Source organism: Cervus canadensis, chromosome 28, assembly GCF_019320065.1.
Source record: "Cervus canadensis isolate Bull #8, Minnesota chromosome 28, ASM1932006v1, whole genome shotgun sequence".
Classification (NCBI taxonomy): Eukaryota; Metazoa; Chordata; class Mammalia; order Artiodactyla; family Cervidae; genus Cervus; species Cervus canadensis.
This window is the reverse complement of record NC_057413.1, coordinates 42754993-42773568: the sequence shown is the minus strand read 5'-3', so window position 1 is coordinate 42773568 and position 18576 is coordinate 42754993. Positions and strand designations below refer to the sequence as shown.

The window sequence follows — 18576 nt, the reverse complement described above, 5'->3', positions numbered from 1 at the left end:
GAGCCACCAAGGGAAGATTTTTATGTATAGGCTCATGAAGGGGATTAATCTATAAATGTGTAGTTTTTTGAAGTTTTGGTGAGACGGTTGGATGGCATCAACTCAATGGACATGAGTTTGAGCAAACTCTGGGAGACAGTGAAGGACAGGAAAGCCTGGCGTGCTGCAGTCCATGGGGTCGCAAAGAGTCCGACACGACTGAGTGACTGAACAACGACAACAAATATGTATATTTAAATGCTATAAATTTCCCTTTATTAATCCTTTTTTAATTCCTTTAAGTATATATATAAAGGAACATATATATTTATCTATTCATCTGTCAATGGACATTAAAAGACATTCAAATTGGAAAGGAAAGCAAAAAATTATTTATTTGCAGAAGATATGGTTATATATGTAAAAAATCTTAAGGAATATACCAAATTACTAGAACTAATAAGTAAATGAAGCATTCACACAAAATATGTAGTCAATATACAAAAATCAATTGTATTTCCATATACTAGTAATGAACAATTAGAAAATGAAAATTTTAAAATACCATTTACATACCCATAAAATTCTTAGAAATAAATTTAACAAAAGATGTGTAACATCTCTATACTGAAAACCATAAAACTGCTGAGAGACATTAAAGAACCTAAATAAAACTTCTAGATGAAACTTCTGACTGATATTCTAGTCAGAATATTTTCATTACTTTAGAACAGTGAAAGTTTTTTAGAGAGACAACAAGAATCACCAAAAAAAAAAAAAAAATTGATAAACTGGATTTCAGCATCAAAATTTAAAACTTCTTGGCAATCAAACTGAAAAGGAAGAAGTAAAGTTATCTCAGTTTGCAGATCACATGATCTTTTATGCAAAAAATTCTAAAGATTCCACAAAAAACTGTTTTAATAATCAGTCACAAATTCTATGTAATAACAACAAACAATCTGAAAATGAAGTTAACTACTCCATCTACAATAGCATCAAAAAGAATATAAAATGCTGAGGAATAAATTAAATCAAGAAGTGAAAGACTTGTACACTGAAAGCTGTGTAACACTGCTGAAAAAAATGAAAAGAGATAAAAATAAATGGAAGGGCATGCTGTGTTCATGGATTGGAACACTTAATATTGTTAACATGATGACACTACCCAAAGCAATCTACAGATTCAATGCAAACTCTACCAAAACTCCAATGGCAGTTTTTGCAGAAATAGAAAAACTCATCCTAAAAATCATACGAAAACTCAGGGGACCCCAAATAGCCAAAACAATATTGCAAATGAGGAACAAAGCTGGGGGCCTCATATATCCTGAGTTTAAAAAAACTTACTACAACACTACAGTAAAAAGTATGGTACTGGCATCAAGACCAATGGAACAGAATAGAGAGCTCAGAAATAAACCCTCACATGTATGATCAAATGATTTTCAACGAGAGTGCCAAGATCATTCCATGGGAAATGCATATAGATAGGCTTCAACAAATAATGTTGGGAAAACTCGATATCCACATGCAAAAGAATAAAGTTAGACACGTACTTCACATTACCTACAAAAATCAATTCAAAATGGATCAAAGACCTAAACATAAGAAATAAAACTATAAAACTTTTCTTTCTCTCAAAACAAAACACAAAGAAAAGCTTCATGACACTGGATTTAGCAATGGATTTCTTGAATGACACCAGAAGCACAGGCAATAAAAGAAAAAATAGATAAACTGGACTATATCAAAATATAAAACTTCTGTGCAAAGGGCATAATCAATACAGTAAAAAACAAAAACAAAACCCCACAGAATACAAGAAAATATTTTCAAATCATACATCTGATTAAGGATTAATACCCAGAATGTATTAAGAATTCCTATAACTAAACAACAAAAATCAAGCAAATCATTTTAACAATGGGCAAAGGGAGGTTTGTCCAAGATGGCACAGTAAGACCCTGGGCTCCCCTCTCACACGGGACACCAAACTACAGCACAGGAACCTGGAATGTCAGGTCCATGAGTCAAGGCAAACTGGAAGGGGTCAAACTGGAGATGGCAAGAGTGTATGTTGACATTTTAGCAATCAGTGAACTAAAATGGACTGGAATGGGTGAATTTAACTCAGATGACCATTATATCTACTACTGTGGGCAAGAATCCCTTAGAAGAAATGGAGTAGCCATCATAGTCAACAAGAGTCCGAAATGCAGTACTTGGATGCAATCTCAAAAATGACAGGATGATCTCTGTTTGTTTCCAAGGCAAACCATTCAATATCAAAATCCAAGTCTATGCCCCAACCAGTAATGCTAAAGAAGCTGAAGTTGAACGGTTCTATGAAGACCTACAAGACTTTCTAGAACTAACACCCAAAACAGACGTCCTTTTCATAATAGGGGACTGGAATGCAAAAGTAGGAAGTCAAGAAACACCTGGAGTAACAGGCAAATTTGGCCTTGGGAGTACAGAATGAAGCAGGGCAAAGGCTCATAGAGTTTTGCCAAGAGAATGCACTGATCACAGCAAACACCCTCTTCCAACAACACAAGAGAAGACTCTACACATGGACATCATCAGATGGCCAACACTGAAATCAGAATGATTATATTCTTTGCAGCCAAAGATGGAGAAGCTCTATACAGTCAGCAAAAACAAGACTGGGAGCTGACTGTGGCTCACGTCATAAACTCCTTATTGCCAAATTCAGACTTAAATTGAAGAAAGTAGACCATTCAGGTATGACCTAAATCAAATCCCTAACAACTATACAGCGGAAGTGAGAAATAGATTTAAGGGACTAGATCTGATAGAGTGCCTGATGAACTATGGATCGAGGTTCGTGACACTGTACAGGAGACAGGGAGCAAGACCATCCCCAAGAAAAAGAAATGCAAAAAAGCAAAATGGCTGTCTGAGGAGGTCTTAAAAATAGCTGTGAAAAGAAGAGAAGCAAAAAGCAAAGGAGAAAAGGAAAGATATACCCATTTGAATGCAGAGTTCCAAAGAATAGCCAGGAGAGATAAGAAAGCCTTCCTCAGTGATCAGTGCAAAGAAATAGAGGAAAACAATAGAAAGGGAAAGACTGGAGATCTCTTCAAGAAAATTAGAGATACCAAGGGAACATTTCATGCAAAGGTGGGCACAATAAAGGACAGAAATGGTATGGACCTAACAGAAGCAGAAGACATTAAGAAGAGGTGACAAGAATACACAGAAGAACTGTACAAAGAAGATCGTCACGACCCAGATAATCACAATGGTGTGATCACTCACCAAGAGCCAGACATCCTGGAATATGAAGTCAAGTGGGCCTTAGGAAGCATCACTACGAACAAAGCTAGTGGAGGTGACAGAATTCCAGTTGAGCTATTTTAAATCCTAAAAGATGATGCTGTGAAAGTGCTGCACTCAATATGCCAGCAAATTTGGAAAACTCAGCAGTGGCCACAGGACCGGAAAAGGTCAGTTCTCATTCCAATCCCAAAGAAAGGCAATGCCAAAGAATGCTCAAACTATGAGCAAACTATGAGTGCACGATTGCACTCATCTCACACGCTAGCAAAGTAATGCTCAAAATTCTCCAAGCCAGGTTTCAGCAATATGTGAACCATTAACTTCCAGATGTTCAAGCTGGTTTTAAAAAAGTCAGAGGAACCAGAGATCAAATTGCCAATATTCGTTGGATCATCAAAAGAGCAACAGAGTTCCAGAAAAACATCTATTTCTGCTTTATTGATTATGCCAAAGCCCTTGACTGTGTGGATCATAATAAACTGGAAAATTCTGAAAAAGATGGGAATACCAGACCACCTGACCTGCCTCTTGAGAAACCTGTATGCAGGTCAGGAAGCAACAGTTAGAACTGGACATGGAACAACAGACTGGTTCCAAATAGGAAAAGGAGTACGTCAAGGCCGTATATTGTCACCCTGCTTATTTAACTTAGATGCAGAGTACATCATGATAAATGTTGGGCTGGATGAAGCACAAGCTGGAATCAAGATTGCCAGGAGAAATATCAATAACCTCAGATATACAGATGACACCACTCTTATGGCAGAAAGTGAAGAACTAAAGAGCCTCTTGATGAAAGTGAAAGAGGAGAGTGAAAAAGTTGGCTTAAAGCTCAACATTCAGAAAACAAAGATCATGGCATCTGGTCCCATTACTTCATGGCAAATATATGGAGAAACAGCAGAAACAGTGGCAGACTTATGTTTTTGGGCTCCAAAATCACTGCAGATGGTGACTGCAGCCATGAAATTAAAAAGATGCTTATTCCTTGGAAGAAAAGTTATGGCCAACCTAGATAGCATATTAAAAAGCAGAGACATTACTTTGCCAACAAAGGTCCATCTAGTCAAGGCTATGGTTTTTGCAGTAGTCATGTATGGATGTGAGAGTTGGACTATAAAGAAAGCTGAGCGCCGAATAATTGATGCTTTTGAACTGTGGTGTTGGAGAAGACTCTTGAGAGTCCCTTGGATAGCAAGGAGATCCAACCAGTCCATCCTAAAGGAAATCAACCCTGAATATTCACTGGAAGGACTGATGCTGAGTCTGAAACTCCAATACTTTGGCCACCTGATGGGAACAGCTGACTCACTGGAAAAGATCCTGATGCTGGGAAAGATTGAAGGCAGGAAAAGAAGGGGACAACAGAGGATGAGATGGTTGGATGGCATCACCAACTCAATAGGCATGAGTTTGAGTAAACTCCATGAGCTGGTGATGGACAGAGAGGCCTGGTGTGCTGCAGTCCATGGGGTCACAAAGAGTCGGACACGACTGAGCAACTGAACTAAACAGACCATCTATCTATGAGAACCATGTGAAAACTAGCAGAAAAGATTTCCCAGATATAAAAAAGAAATTACAATAAGATGGGTAGGAGGGGCAGAGATGAGGTATACACAACACCCACAACCCTGGGTGGGTAACTCACAAATGGAAAGAGAACCACAAATGCAGGGGTTCTCCCCAAGGACTGAGGCATCCAAGCCCTGGATGAGACTCCCCGGCCCAGGGACTTTGCACCAGGAAAACGAGCCCGGTAATGTCTGGCTTTGAAGGTCAGCAGGGCTTACTTACAAGAGAGCTGGAGGGCTGTAGGAAACAGACTCTTAAGGGGCACTTGCAAATTCTCACATACTCCCAAGTCCCAGTACTCAGATGGTAATTTGAAAGGAGTCTGGGTGAGACCCACCTGCTGATCTTTAAATTAGAGAGCCTCCCTGAGAGACAGGAGGCCACTGGGACTCCTCCTGGGGACATATGGTTGAAGAACTAAGATCCCATATGCCATGAGGTGAGGCTAAAAAAAAAAGCAAAATTAATAAACTGAAATGTTACATTTCTATACACTAAAAACAAACTATCAGAAAGAGAAATTAAGAAAACAATACCATTTACAATTGCATCAAAAAGATAAAATACCTACAAATAAATCAAACTTAAGAGGTAAACCAAGAGGTAAAAGACCCGTACTCATAAAACTATAAGACACTGATTCATTCAAGAAACTGAAGATAACAAAAACAAATGGAAAGATATACTGGAAGATACCAGAAGAATATTGTTAAAATGACCATACTACCTAAGGCAATCTACAGTCAATGCAAACCCTATCAAAATACCAATGGCATTTTTTACAGAACTAGAATAATTCTAAAATCTGTGTGAAACCATAAAAGACCCCAAATAGCCAAAATCATCTTCAGAAGAAGAACAAAGCTGGAAGTGTCATGCTCCCTAATTTCAAACTAGGAAATATGGGCAATTAAGCTATGACCAAGAGGCAAGAATATACACTGGGGAAAAGACAGCCTCTTCAATAAATGGTGTTGGGAAAACTGGAGAGCTACATGTGAAAGAATCAAACTGGCCTACTTTCTCACTCCTTATACAAAAATAAATCCAAAATGGATTTAAGACTTAAAAATAAGTAATACTTGAAACCATAAAACTTCCAGAAGAAAACCCAGGTAGTATGCTCTTTGATACCAAGCTCAGCAATTTTGGGGGACACATTTCCTCAGAGAAGGGAAACAAAAACAAAACTAAACAGATGGTACTACATCAAAAGCTAAAAAGCTTTTGCACAGCAAAGGAGACTACCAACAAAACAAAAAGGCAACCGACTGAATGGGAGGGAGACAGTTGCAAACAATATATCTGATAAGGGGTTACAATACAAAACATAAAAAGAACTCATACAACTCAACATAGAAAAAAACAAACACCCAGATAAATGAAGAAGATGTGGTGTGTGTGTACGCACACACACAGACAATGGAATATCAGTCATAAAAAAGAATGCAATAGGGCTTCCCAGTGGCTCAGTAGTAAAGAATCTGCCTACCAATGCAGGAGATACGGATTCAATCCCTGGTCCAGGAAGAACCCAAATTCTGCAGAGCAACAAAGCCCACGCGCCCAGCTCCTAAGCCTGTGCAACTACGGAACCCTGCACGCCCGAGCCCTGTGCTCTGCAACAAGAGTAGCCACCACAATAAGGAGCCCACACACCGTAGTGAAGAGTAGCCCCCCTCATCGCAAGAAGAAGAGCCCACACAACAACGAAGATCTAGCACAGCCAAAAATAAATAAATTTTTTAAATTATTAAAAAGAAAAAAAACACATGGAAGGGAGAGGCTTCCCACACCAAGTGATTCTCTATAGACAACTTTAGAAAAGAATGAAATAATATTATTTGCAACAACATGAATGGGGCTAGAGATCATTATACTAAGTGAAGTAAGTTGGACAAAGACAAATATCACACAATATTACTTTGATGTGGAAACTAAAAAAATGATGCACAGGTACTTATTTACAAAATAGATTAATAGAAATTGACTCACAGTCATTGAAAACAAACATGGCTACCCAAGGGGGAAGAGGCAGAAAGTGATAAATTAGGAATTCGGGATTACCAAATACAAACTACTACATATAAAACAGATAAGCAATAAGGCCCTACTGTATAGCACAGGAAAGTATATTCAATACCTTGTAATAATGGAAAAGAATCTGAAAAATAATATATGCTGCTGCTGCTAAGTCACATCAGTCGTGTCCGACTCTGTGCAACCCCATAGACGGCAGCCCACCAGGCTCCCGTCCCTGGGGTTCTCCGAGCAAGAATGCTGGAGTGGGCTGCCATTTCCTTCTCCACATAAAACCGAATCACTTTGCTGTACACTAGAAACTAACACAGCATTGTAAATCAACTATATTTCAATTTAAAAAACACTGGATTAAACTATAATTTAAAAAACTGATTAAAGAATAGGCAGAGGATTTAAATATTTTTCTGTGGAAGACATACAGATGGTCAACAAACACGTGAAAAGATGTTCAACATCACTCATCTAATCAGGAAAATGCAAATCAAAACCACAGTATCACCTCCCCCTGTCAGAATAGCTATCATCAAAAAGACAACAAGTAACTGTTGGCAAGGACATGGAGAAAAAGGAACTCTCACGCAGTGTTGGTAGGGATGTAAACTGGTACAGCTACCATGGAAAACAGTATGAAGATTCCTCAAAAAATTAAAGACAGAACTACCATGTGCTGTGTTGAACTTAGTTGCTCAGTCGTGTCTGACTTTGTGACCCCATGGACTGCAGCCCACCAGGCTCCTCTGTCCATGGGATTCTCCAGGCAAGAATCCTCGAGTGGGTTGCCATGCCTTCCTCCAGGGGATCTTCCTAATCCAGGGCTTGAATCCAGGTCTCCCGCATTGCAGGTGGATTCTTTACAGTTTGAGCCATGAGGGAAGCCCAAGAAAACTGGAGTGGATAACCAGCCTATCCCTTCTCCAGGGGATCTTCCCCATCCAGGAATCAAACCAGGGTCTCCCGCACTGCAGGCGGATTCTTTACCAGCTGAGCAGTATACCAGGGAAGCCAGAATTACCATATGATCTACCAATTCCATTTCTGGCTATTTTTCTGACAAAAATAAGATATATGCACCCCAATGTTCACTTCAGTATTATTTACAATAGCCAATATATGGAAGCAATCTAAGTGTCCATCAATAGATAAATAAAGATGCAGTATATATACACAAAGGAATATTACTGAGCTATAAAAAAGAATGAAATCTTGTCATTTGCAACAATGTGAATGGACCAAGACAGTATTATGCTAAGTAAAACAAGTCCGAGAAAGATAAATACTATACAACTTCACTTATATGTGGAATCTAAAAATAAAACAAATGAACAAATATTAACAGAAGAAACAGATTCTTGGATATAGAGAACAAACTGGTGGTTGCCAGAGGGGAGGGGGATGGGGAGTATGAGTGAAATCACAGAGGGAGATTAAGAGGTACGAACCTCAAGTTATAAAATAAGTAAGTCACCAGGATGTAATGTACAGTACAGGGAATATAGTTAATAATATCTTAATAACTTTTTATATTGACGGATGGTAATCAGACTTTGGTGAACATTTTCTAATGTATAAAAATATCAAATTGGACTTTCTGGTAGTTCAGTGGTTAAGAATCCAACTGCCAATGCAGGGCACAAGGGTTCAATCCCCGGTCCGGAAAGATTCCACATGCCTTGGGACAACTAAGCCTGTGGGCCACAGCTGCTGCCTGAGAGTCCTAGAGCCTGTGCTCCACAGCTAGAGAAGCCACTGCAACTAGAGGCCTGAGCACCCCAATTAGCCTCTGCTCGCTACAATTAGAGAAAAGCCCATGTGTAGCAATGAAGACCCAGCACAGCCAAAAATGAATAAATAATTTTAAACAATCAAATCATTATGCTGTATACCAAAAACTAATATGATACTGTAAGTCAATTATACTTCAATAAAAAATAAAATTTTTAAAATAAAAGAAAAATGGGCAAAGGACTTGAATATATTTCTTCAAAGAAGATATACAAATGGTCAATTTGCATATGAAAACATACTCAACATTATTAGTCATCAGGGAAATGCAAACTAAAACTACAATGAGAGCCAGTTCAGACCCACTAGAATGGCTATTATGGGAAAAATAAAATAAAAAAATAACAAGTGTTGGTGAAGATGTGGAGAAATTGGAACCCTGGTGCATTGCTGGTCAGAAAGTACAGGGCAGCAACCCCACTTCCAGATGTATACCCAGGTAAAGTGAAAGGAGGGACACAGTCACTTTTCACACCCACATTCACAGCAGTGTTATTCTCAATAGCTAAAACGTGAGGAAAATCCACATGTCCACAGCTGAATGGATAAACAATATGTAGTATGCACACATAATGGATTATTACCTAGCCTTAAAAAAGGAATGAAATCCTGACACACACTACAACATGATGAATCTTAAAAGCATTATGCTAAGTGAAACAGCCAGAGGCAAAAGAACAAATACTGTATGAATGCATTTATATGAGGTACATGCAATAAGCGAATTCACAGAGAGAAAATAACAGAGGGTACCAATGGCTGGGGATAAGGGAAATAGGAGTTGTTATCTCACAGGTACAGAGTTTCTGCTTTGGATGATTAAAAAGCTCTGGAAATGCATTGTGGTGATGGTTGCAAAACAGTGTGAATATATTTAATGTCACTAAATTTCACATTTTAAGAAGAGTTAAAATGATAAACTTTGTTATGTGTGTTTTACACTTTAAAAATGGACTCAAAAAATTTTAACTTCTGCTTATCAAAAGACATCATTAAGACAATGAATAGGCAAACCACATATTGGGGAAAAACATTCCCAATACATCAGACAAATCAATTTACCAGGCTGCTTAAACACTCTGCAACTGGGAGCTTTGAGAAGACCAGTTCTGCCATGCATCCACGCACACCCGTATGAAACTGCAGCATGGCTCAACAAAAGAAGTCCAGTGACAAAGTGACAGTGACAAAGTGTCAAAGTGACAAAGCCTTGGCTTTGCTGATTTCCGGTCCCGGGCCTGCTTCCTCATCTACAACATGCTGAAACTTAGTACGGGCTCCACCTTGGTGCCGATTCTTACATCAAGATGAGACAGCTTATGTAGCAGTACCACGGAATGGAAAGTTAAAATACTGAGAGATGACGGATAAAGACTTCCTCTCCTTCTGTGTTTCCCTAGGGCCACCTATACATTCAACCTTCTCTGGGAGACGTGGGATTCCACTCTTAGAAATGACCTTTCCAGTACATGTTTGGCCCCCTAAGCAAGCACTTCTATTGATTCATTGCTACTATACAACTCTCCAAGTTTCCTCAGAAAACTGTCCGATGAGGTTTGCCCACTTAGAAAACTGAGCCAACTGTCACAACTTTAAATGATCACCATTAACAAGGAGGGGAAACAACTGATGAAGGTTAAAACAAAAACAAAACCAGCATTCAGATGGCCTAGTTGAGAAACTCATGGTCTGGCAAAAGTTTTGATTCCAGAAACTTCCAAAAGCATGTTATATACTTGTTTTCCAGCCATCTCTTGCTTCCATCTAAGGGACTTCATGGGACAGCAAACTATGATGGCCTTCTACAAATGGAAGCAATTAAAGGGAGATTATTCCTTCCTCCAAGGACACAAAACAAGTCTGCCCTCTAGCTTCACTGTCATACTCAGGCTCCCACGGGCAGGACGATGCCAGCCAGGCTCCCATCAGCCACCCTGTGACAGGGCATGGGAGCAGGATCAAAGTCCTCAAGGTGCCCAAAGACCTAGGGAGCCCTGGAGCAAGCAGACTGATCTCAGCTACCAATTCTTCAAAACGGACAAAGTGATACCAAGAGCCAGTCATTCAGTCCTTCATTCTCTTCATCCCTAGGGCTTTCCTGATACCCTAGGGATGCCAGCAAACAACAACAACAAAAAGAAACGAAGGAAAAAACACATTGGTCTGCTTACCCCTCGTTGGACCGTATCATGTAGTCAGTAAATTCATGGTCCCCCTTGATCACCTCCAAGGGGACCACAAGGTTGACGTCAGAATCAGTGTTCCGCAGCTGGTTGAGTTTAATGTTGACTGAGAAGAGGTAATCCCGCACTTCATCTATGCCCACCTTCAGGCCCTTGCACACCACATACCTGAGAGGAGAGACACTGTCACTCCACTGAGCAACGGCTTCCCCGGCGTAATTCCTCCTCCCCAAACCCCCTGCTGAGTCACAAAACCCCTGTCTACGTACTAAGAACAGAGTGCTGCAAAGTTCACCTCAAATCCTTCCTTTTTAGGCTGGGCTATGTTTCTACTCTCTATGGCATTGGTTTCCAATTACCCTGTGCCAGGCTGGCTGAATCACCATCAGCTGGGGAAGTCTGTTAAGTTAAGGGCAATCAGACTCTCCAGGGATGGGGCCCAGAAATCTGTGTTTTTAAGAAGCCACCTAGCAATTCGGATTGGCTGAATCTTCTCTCACAAGATGCACTGGCACTGTGTCCCACCTGGGATGCAAACAGTGACTCTGGCTGGCGGCCCATTTGTCCTTCAGGTAACCCTTCCTTGGTCTCCTTCACCCTCCTGGGCCAAGCCAAGGATCGCCCACAAAAGTGTGGTGAACAAGGTTGATGGAGGAGGGAGAAGCTGAATGGTACATCAGAGAACCAAGAAAATCCAAATCCTCTTGGCTCTAATCACTTTTTTTAAATCAGGGTTTTTTAATGTAGCTTGAGTGCTCATGCCAGAGATGTACCAGGTTTTCTTGTTCTGACATTTAGCCAACTAGTCTGATTCAAAGGGAGAGGAAAGCCTCACCTCTCTGAGTTGGCAGGACGGCTGGTAATCGGCTTAAAGAGACATACTCGTTCAAAGCAGCAGTAGAGCAGGTAGATGAGCCCCACGCTGAACGGTGTGAAGAGATCGAAGGTTTTACAGATGAAGTGGCCTCCTAGGTTAAGAGGAAACACCAACGATAGTCAGCAGCTTCCACTCCAGGAAGTGGGTTGGATCATCTCAGGGACTATGACAAAGTCAGGGCCCAGATACCTGGGCCCATTAAAAGTCACAGGCCACAGAAGGGAAAGAGTTGTAGAGGGGACTTTGGGGATTCCATAGCACTTTCCCCCCTAAATTCCTCATTCCGCCACGTGTCATCTCATACAAGCAGACCATTATTTAACTTTCAAGCCAACCCCAATACATGTTCTTGTACAACAGGGCCTCTGGTGGGTCCTGGATGGGGAGACGGCAGAGAAGTGTCACCTGTCCGGACAACAGACAGCGCCATGAGGAACTGACAGAGCAGCAGCTGTTTGCTGAGGATCTCCTGCAGGTTCTCCTGTCCCTCCACTGAGAAGCCCTGAAACGAGAGCACAAGGATCAGAGTAGAAAAGAGAAGCGATGAGGACTGAAGAGAGTGCTCCTACCTCATCTTCCCTGAGATTTCTTCAGGTGTTTCCACTGATCTCCAGATTCTCTGGTGTGGTCACAGGGCTCACTGTGGTGAAGACAGCACCTGGGACCCGGGCCTGCCTACTGAGCCAGTGCTGTTTTCCTGCTCTATCGCTCCTGGGGATGGAACCAAATCTGCTCCTCCAAGGAGATGGTTCAAAAATTTTAAAACTCATGCTGGAATCCAAGGGAAGGATACGGCAGAACAGAGGCAAAATACGCTAGTCACAAGCCAACTACAAGACAGGAAACTGAATGCCCTGGTGAGTCTAGTGAGACCCAGGGAGCACGTGTGGTAAATGGGCTCCCTCAGTCCTGGGCTTACCACTGAACAGGCCCCAGTCTGATGACAGGAGAAAGTCTACCTAACTCTGACCATCACAAGAATCTTTCTTTCTCTTCTGACCACAGATTTACTCACAAACCACCCCCGTCCTGTCCCAGGACCATGGAGCCTCTTCCTCCAGCTGGCTGCCTCTCTGGGCAGGCTGTGTGTATGAAGAATGTATGTTGCTGTTCTTGGAGTGGTCTCCCTCCCTGTGAGATCCCAGCAAGGAGCAGAGAGCCAAGCTCACAGGGGAGTGAGACGCCAAGGGCTGTGACGGGAAAAGAGGCAAGTTGTTGTTTAATGGACACAGCGTTTCAATTTTGCAAAATGGAAAAAGTTTTGGAGATCGGTTTCATGAAAGCATGATTATATTTAACATAACTGAACTGTAAACTTAAAAATGGCTGCAACAGTAATTTTATGTTATGTGATTTTTATCACAATAATTAAGAGAAGCAAAGAGGCTGGCCTCCATTTAACTGGCCCCAGCCTGGTCTCCAGAAGTAAAAATGTTCAGTAATGTCTTCCAGATTTACAGATGCTTCTTAAAATGCACGGCTATTTATAGGGAGAGGGGAAACACACACACACCAAAAAACCCCACCAGTGGGTCACCAGTCCATGTTGCCTAAGTCAGAAGGACAATCCTTGAGTCTGCCACTTGAGTTGATGCCCTGCATGGCTGCCTCCCAAGCGTATCAGACTCCGACAGGCTCAGCGGAAGCGGCCCCTCCCTCCACTCAAGCCTATCTGTTGTCCCCTGCTAGACACCAACCTTTGGGGACTGAGGGCATGCTCATATCCTACGCTGACATTCTAAACATTTCTTCACCTCTCCACACAGCTACTGCTTGAGAGGCTGCCCAAGGGGCTCCAGAAGCTTTCTGCAACTCTGGCCATTGACCCTGGAGCAACTGCCACGTTGTCTGACCCTTCTCTACACTAAGTTGTAGTTCACAACTTTTCTGGTAGTCCAGAAAAAGACTACCGGCAGCATCAGATTACCAGGGGAGAAAGCTGGGGGGGCTCGCCTCTATGCCTCAGACAACTGCCCAAGAAATGGGTAACTTAAATATCTTCTTCAGCCCAGCCACTGACAGAGCCTCTTGTGGAGTCTTAATATGGAGTCGTAATTAATATGAAGCTGCTGCATTTGGTTCCGTGGTTGCCTATCAGCTGCTCCCAAGGCTGAGGAGTGGCTGTGTACAGGCAGCCTCTGCCAAGAGCAGCACCTGGGTGACAAACAATGAAAAGGTCCTTCCCGTCGGCTCTGCTGAGTTCATCTTAGTCACGGTGCCCCCTCACCAGGCCTCCACCCTCACCCGAGGCCCGTTGAGGAAGTGAGCTGGGAAGATCCACCTGCCCCAAGCAAAGATGCCCACAACACCACAGCCTTGACAAAGTTACAAACTGAAAAGATGTACAAAAAGAATAAAAACATACATTATCACCCCACGAAGAGCAGGTCACCTACCCCATCGGCCATCAGAAAGTGGACACCCTTGTGATCGGTGTTATCCAGGACGAAATTCCGAAAAGCATTGATGTTCTCCGGGCGAGTGATGTCTCCGTCTCCATCGATCCCACCCTCACCTGACAGAGAGGACACAAGGTTCACATTTAGCTCGTCTGCCCTGTGCATCCCTGGCACCAGGACACAATCTCGCCAGGGCTGTGAACACAGGTACCAGGCAGACCTCAAGGCCCAGGAGAAGACCCTCTGTGAGGAGCACCTCACTGAAGGGCCCGCCATACAAGGCTGCCCTGCAGTTATGGACCAGGAGGCAGAAACAGGGCCCTGCTACAGTAGAGGAGAGTTCAGGAAGCGTCAACCAGCCGTGAGCCATCAACTGACACAGAAGGTCTTCATGTTCAAGATCAAACGTGCGTTTAAAGCACCTACATTTAGGAAGCAATATCAATTTCTTAATAAGTTCTGTTAACAAAGGACTTGGGCTTTCCTGCCAAACCACAAAAAGCAAGACAGAGTGGAGGGAACTGCTAGGGGGTTGCTGAGCATCTGGCATACAGGGCTGGGGGTGAGTGTGGATTTGTTATTTGTTAATAACACTGCCAGTTCTCAGCCAGAGATCAAATGGTTTTATTATCTCCTGTCACCACAAGAGAAGGAAGGAGAAATTAATATGGATCTGCTGAGAGTTTGCCTACTAGAGGGTTTAACCTGGATTCCACAGGCCTGGGGAAAAAGGGACAGTCAAGAGGAAACCGAGACCTTCATGACATGGGCTGGGAACCCCGTGCTGAGAGACCTGGGACAGAAAACACAGCACGTGGATAGTAACTCCTCCTGATAAGACCTGTCCCTCTCAGTCCCTGGTGGCCTCCTCCATGTCCCTACCGTAGTAGGGTTCGAAGAGCTCACTGGAGGCGGAGTAGAAGTCTTCCAGCTTAAAGTCATTAGGACCCTTCAAAGTCATTCCAAAGCCCTTCGCGTGCCACTTCTTCCTCCACAGCACATACTCGGAGAAGCCACCCGGGCCTGCACAGACGTCAGCAAAGTACAGAAGCTCAGCTTCCCGGTCCTTCACCAGTGGCTTCTGCAAAGGTAAGTGGAAGTCAGGGGAGAAAGAGGAAAAAAAAAATGGCTCAGTGGGGAGCAGGAAAGAGAAAGCAGGGGAGTAAAATAAGCCTTTCAGCAAGCACAGTGCAGAGCTCCTGCTAGAGCCACAACGGCCAGCAAACCAGGCGGGAAACCGGCAGGAAACCTCTGAGACCACTGCCTTCAGAGTCACCCATCCCCACCTCAAAACACCCCTGATGCCTTTCACACCACCACGCCCGGCTCAGACTCCTAATAAAACATCCTAATGGGCACCCAAGTGTGCATGTTTTATTTCTCAGCATCTTTTCCCCACCGCATCCTGCTTTACAAGAGTCCCAACGAGCGGAGTAGATGTTCTAGCCCCCCACAAGACAGACAGGGAAAGAGAGACGCCAAGACACAAACTGACCTGTTCACAGTCTGCAGCACCGCTTAGTCAGCATCCCGTCAGCCTGACCAGGAGACGCAGGCTTCCTGTCCAACTAGAGTCTGAAGGGCTCTCACATCACCTCCTCCCAGCCCAGGGCCTCACCTTCCAAATCACAGCCTCTGCGCCCCTTCGTCCCCTCCTCCTAGAAGCTCCCTTTTTTTCCCCCCTCCAATTAAGTTTTTATCATGGAATAATTTGAGACGTACAGATAAGTTGCGAGGACAAAGTTCACACATATCCTTCACTCAAGTTTTAGTAACATCTTACACGGTCAGTTGTAAAAATTAAGAAACTGACATGCACAGGTACATCACTATGAACTAAACCCCAGACTTGATTCAGATCTCACCAGACCCCTTGTTCTGTTCCATGACTCCACCCAAGACAGCACAGTGCACTGTGCGTCCTCCTTTTTTGCACCCCGCCCCCTCCTGCCTCTGCCCCTCTGCTGACCAGGGCCTGCTCGGGGCAGAGCTGGAACCTGACAAGATTGAGAGAACAGGAGACACTGATCTAGGCAGCCATCAGAGCATCCACTCACCTAAGGAATAACTGCATTACACTATCATCATTTGTATTTGATGATCAGTTTTGGCCACTTAAGTGGCTTTAAATTCTTAATGTAAAGTGCTGGGCGCTCCCTGGTGGCCTCGTGGTTAGGACACTGGGCTTTCACTGCTGTGGCCCAGGTTCCATCCCTGGTCGGGGACCTGAGATCTCACAAGCCACACAGTTTGGCCAAATTAATTAATTAAAATTAATGTATGCTGAATGCAGATCTAGACTGTGTTTACACTTTTCTACACACCTGGGCCCTCGAGGGTGAATTCTACTTGTCTCAAGCCTCCACGGCAGAGACGTGCCATCTGCACTGGTGACAAGAGGCTGAGCTCCAGAGGGGTGACTGCAGGGGACCCTGACAACCATCCAGCAGGAAGGCTAAGACCGCTCAGCCTTCTCTCCCTCAAAGTCTGGCACGGCGGGGTGCTTGTCCAGAGCGCTCTAACTGCCAGATGAAGATCAGAAGGCTTCGGGGGAAACAGTTACAGGAAAGAAATGGAAATACTAATGCTCACAGTCCAGTCACTTTCGAGATGACAAGGGCTTTGCCTCTGATGATGGTTAGCTAGCTTGATCACAACAGTGGAAAAAGTCTCTGGAGAAAGGGACTGTAGCTAAAAATACACTTCATCACCCTGTGGCAAGCCCACTCAGTGTGCTGGGACATATCAGCTCCTTCTCCCCTTCCTCTGCTCCACCACCCTAACATTCTTTGTTCCTGAGCCATCAATTATTCATATCTTCTTATTGTATTCATTTGCACACTAACAAAGACCTAATAGCATACGCCAAGAATATTATGCAGCACTTCCCAGGCTGCAAAGCGGTAGTGAGGCAGGCGTCACAAGTTTACGGCCTGCACACACTGGAAAGAGTGAAAACACTGTTCCTCACCACAGGCCATGCCCTAGCCCCAGGCGCCAGCTTCACCAGGTGAGAGGCTGGCCCAAAGAAGACTGTGAGAAGAAAGGAGAATGAATCAATGAAAGCATCTCACCTCCAAAAAGACAGCATAAATATGATCTGTTCTGTAATTTCAAGATGTGTCACCCTCGCAGGCCACGGCCAGAGGTCCTTTCACAGAAAGGATGGCTGGGGTTCTTACCTCTGCCACTTACTGACTGTGCAGTCAAAGGCAAGAACATGATTTATGTCTTTAAGCTTGAGCTTCCTCAACGACAAACTGGAACTAATGTAGGTTATTTCTCAAGGCTACTGTAGGATTAAACCAAGTACCTTATGTCAAAGACCCTTAAAAACTGTACAATACTGAACAAACGTTAAGACGACACGAAGTTCAACTAGATCAGCCAGCTCCTGAGAGTCAGACCCTTGTCCCTCCCCTCCTTTTCTCTCTGCAGAGTCTGGGGCAGTGCTCCACAGGCAGCGGGGACTTTGTAAGTGCTGTCCAATTTCTTCTAAGACAGCGCTGAAACTTCAAGATCTACATTCAGCTTTTGTATCGTGTTATGCTTCACAGCCAATGCTTTCTTACTACAACGATAACCACAGGCACACAAGTCCCTCATGTAACGTTTTGGTTTATATATAATATGCTTCCATAAACCCAAAGAATCTAAACGCCTTTCTCTTCCTGGCCCCTTCCAATTCTTGTTTATGATCTTTTTATTTCCCTAACCTCTTTTCTCCTTTTACCACAACCTGTAGAAGCAGAAACACGCTGAAAAACCTCAAAGACCCTCCCTCCAGCTTCCCATCTCCAACCTCCTCACACTTTCCCAGGCTTCACATTGTCCGCACTCCTACTCTAATTTCCCTGATCCAAGAGCCACTGAGACTCTAGCAAACCTGGGCGTGTGCCTGGGGCTTCTGCCACTCCCATGTCTGCTGGGACTGCTCTAAACACAACAAGCCTGCTGGGCTTGGCTGTCACTCCAGTCCTTGGGGGGAAACAGGGGTGAACAGACAGAAGCAAACACTAGGAGCTGAAGAGAAATCACTTTTATAGTGGAGTGTAGAAGAACTTCTCTGGAAGGGCAATTCTCCACAGCCACTATCAATCAGTGCCAGTCAGGAAGCTGCCTGAAGCATTGTCAACACAGCCACCTTTTCCTACGTAACATCTCCACCCTCTGCCTGAATGGTACAACCCTGGTGCCTACTTCATTTTCCTGACAGCAAAAGACAATAACCAGATCCCAGCTGCTGGGGGCGTTTACATTCAAAAGCCCAAAATGACGCTGTGATTTCCCATCAACCTGACAGAGTTCCTCTGCCAGGCAGGGGTTTAAGGGAAATCATTCGGAGCTCAGAAAATTAAATCAACATTATATCAATGTAATTTTCTCAAGATGCTAATTCCAAGAGCCGTTGTGTACAGCTTGCTGGTACTGT

The 18576-nt window shown here is 43.4% G+C and overlaps 1 protein-coding gene across 1 annotated transcript in view; it reads right to left on the bottom strand.

The window, feature by feature from the left end:
* CMTR1 (cap methyltransferase 1) overlaps positions 1 to 18576 on the bottom strand; it is a 53033-nt gene that overhangs the window by 12872 nt on the left and 21585 nt on the right. Inside the window, exons 9-13 of the mRNA XM_043449196.1 lie at positions 15027 to 15225; positions 14142 to 14260; positions 12151 to 12247; positions 11704 to 11836; positions 10857 to 11036 (exon numbers count right to left, since the gene is read on the bottom strand). Of these exons, the coding sequence (XP_043305131.1) occupies positions 10857 to 11036; positions 11704 to 11836; positions 12151 to 12247; positions 14142 to 14260; positions 15027 to 15225 (728 nt within the window). The remainder of the gene's footprint in view (positions 1 to 10856; positions 11037 to 11703; positions 11837 to 12150; positions 12248 to 14141; positions 14261 to 15026; positions 15226 to 18576) is intronic.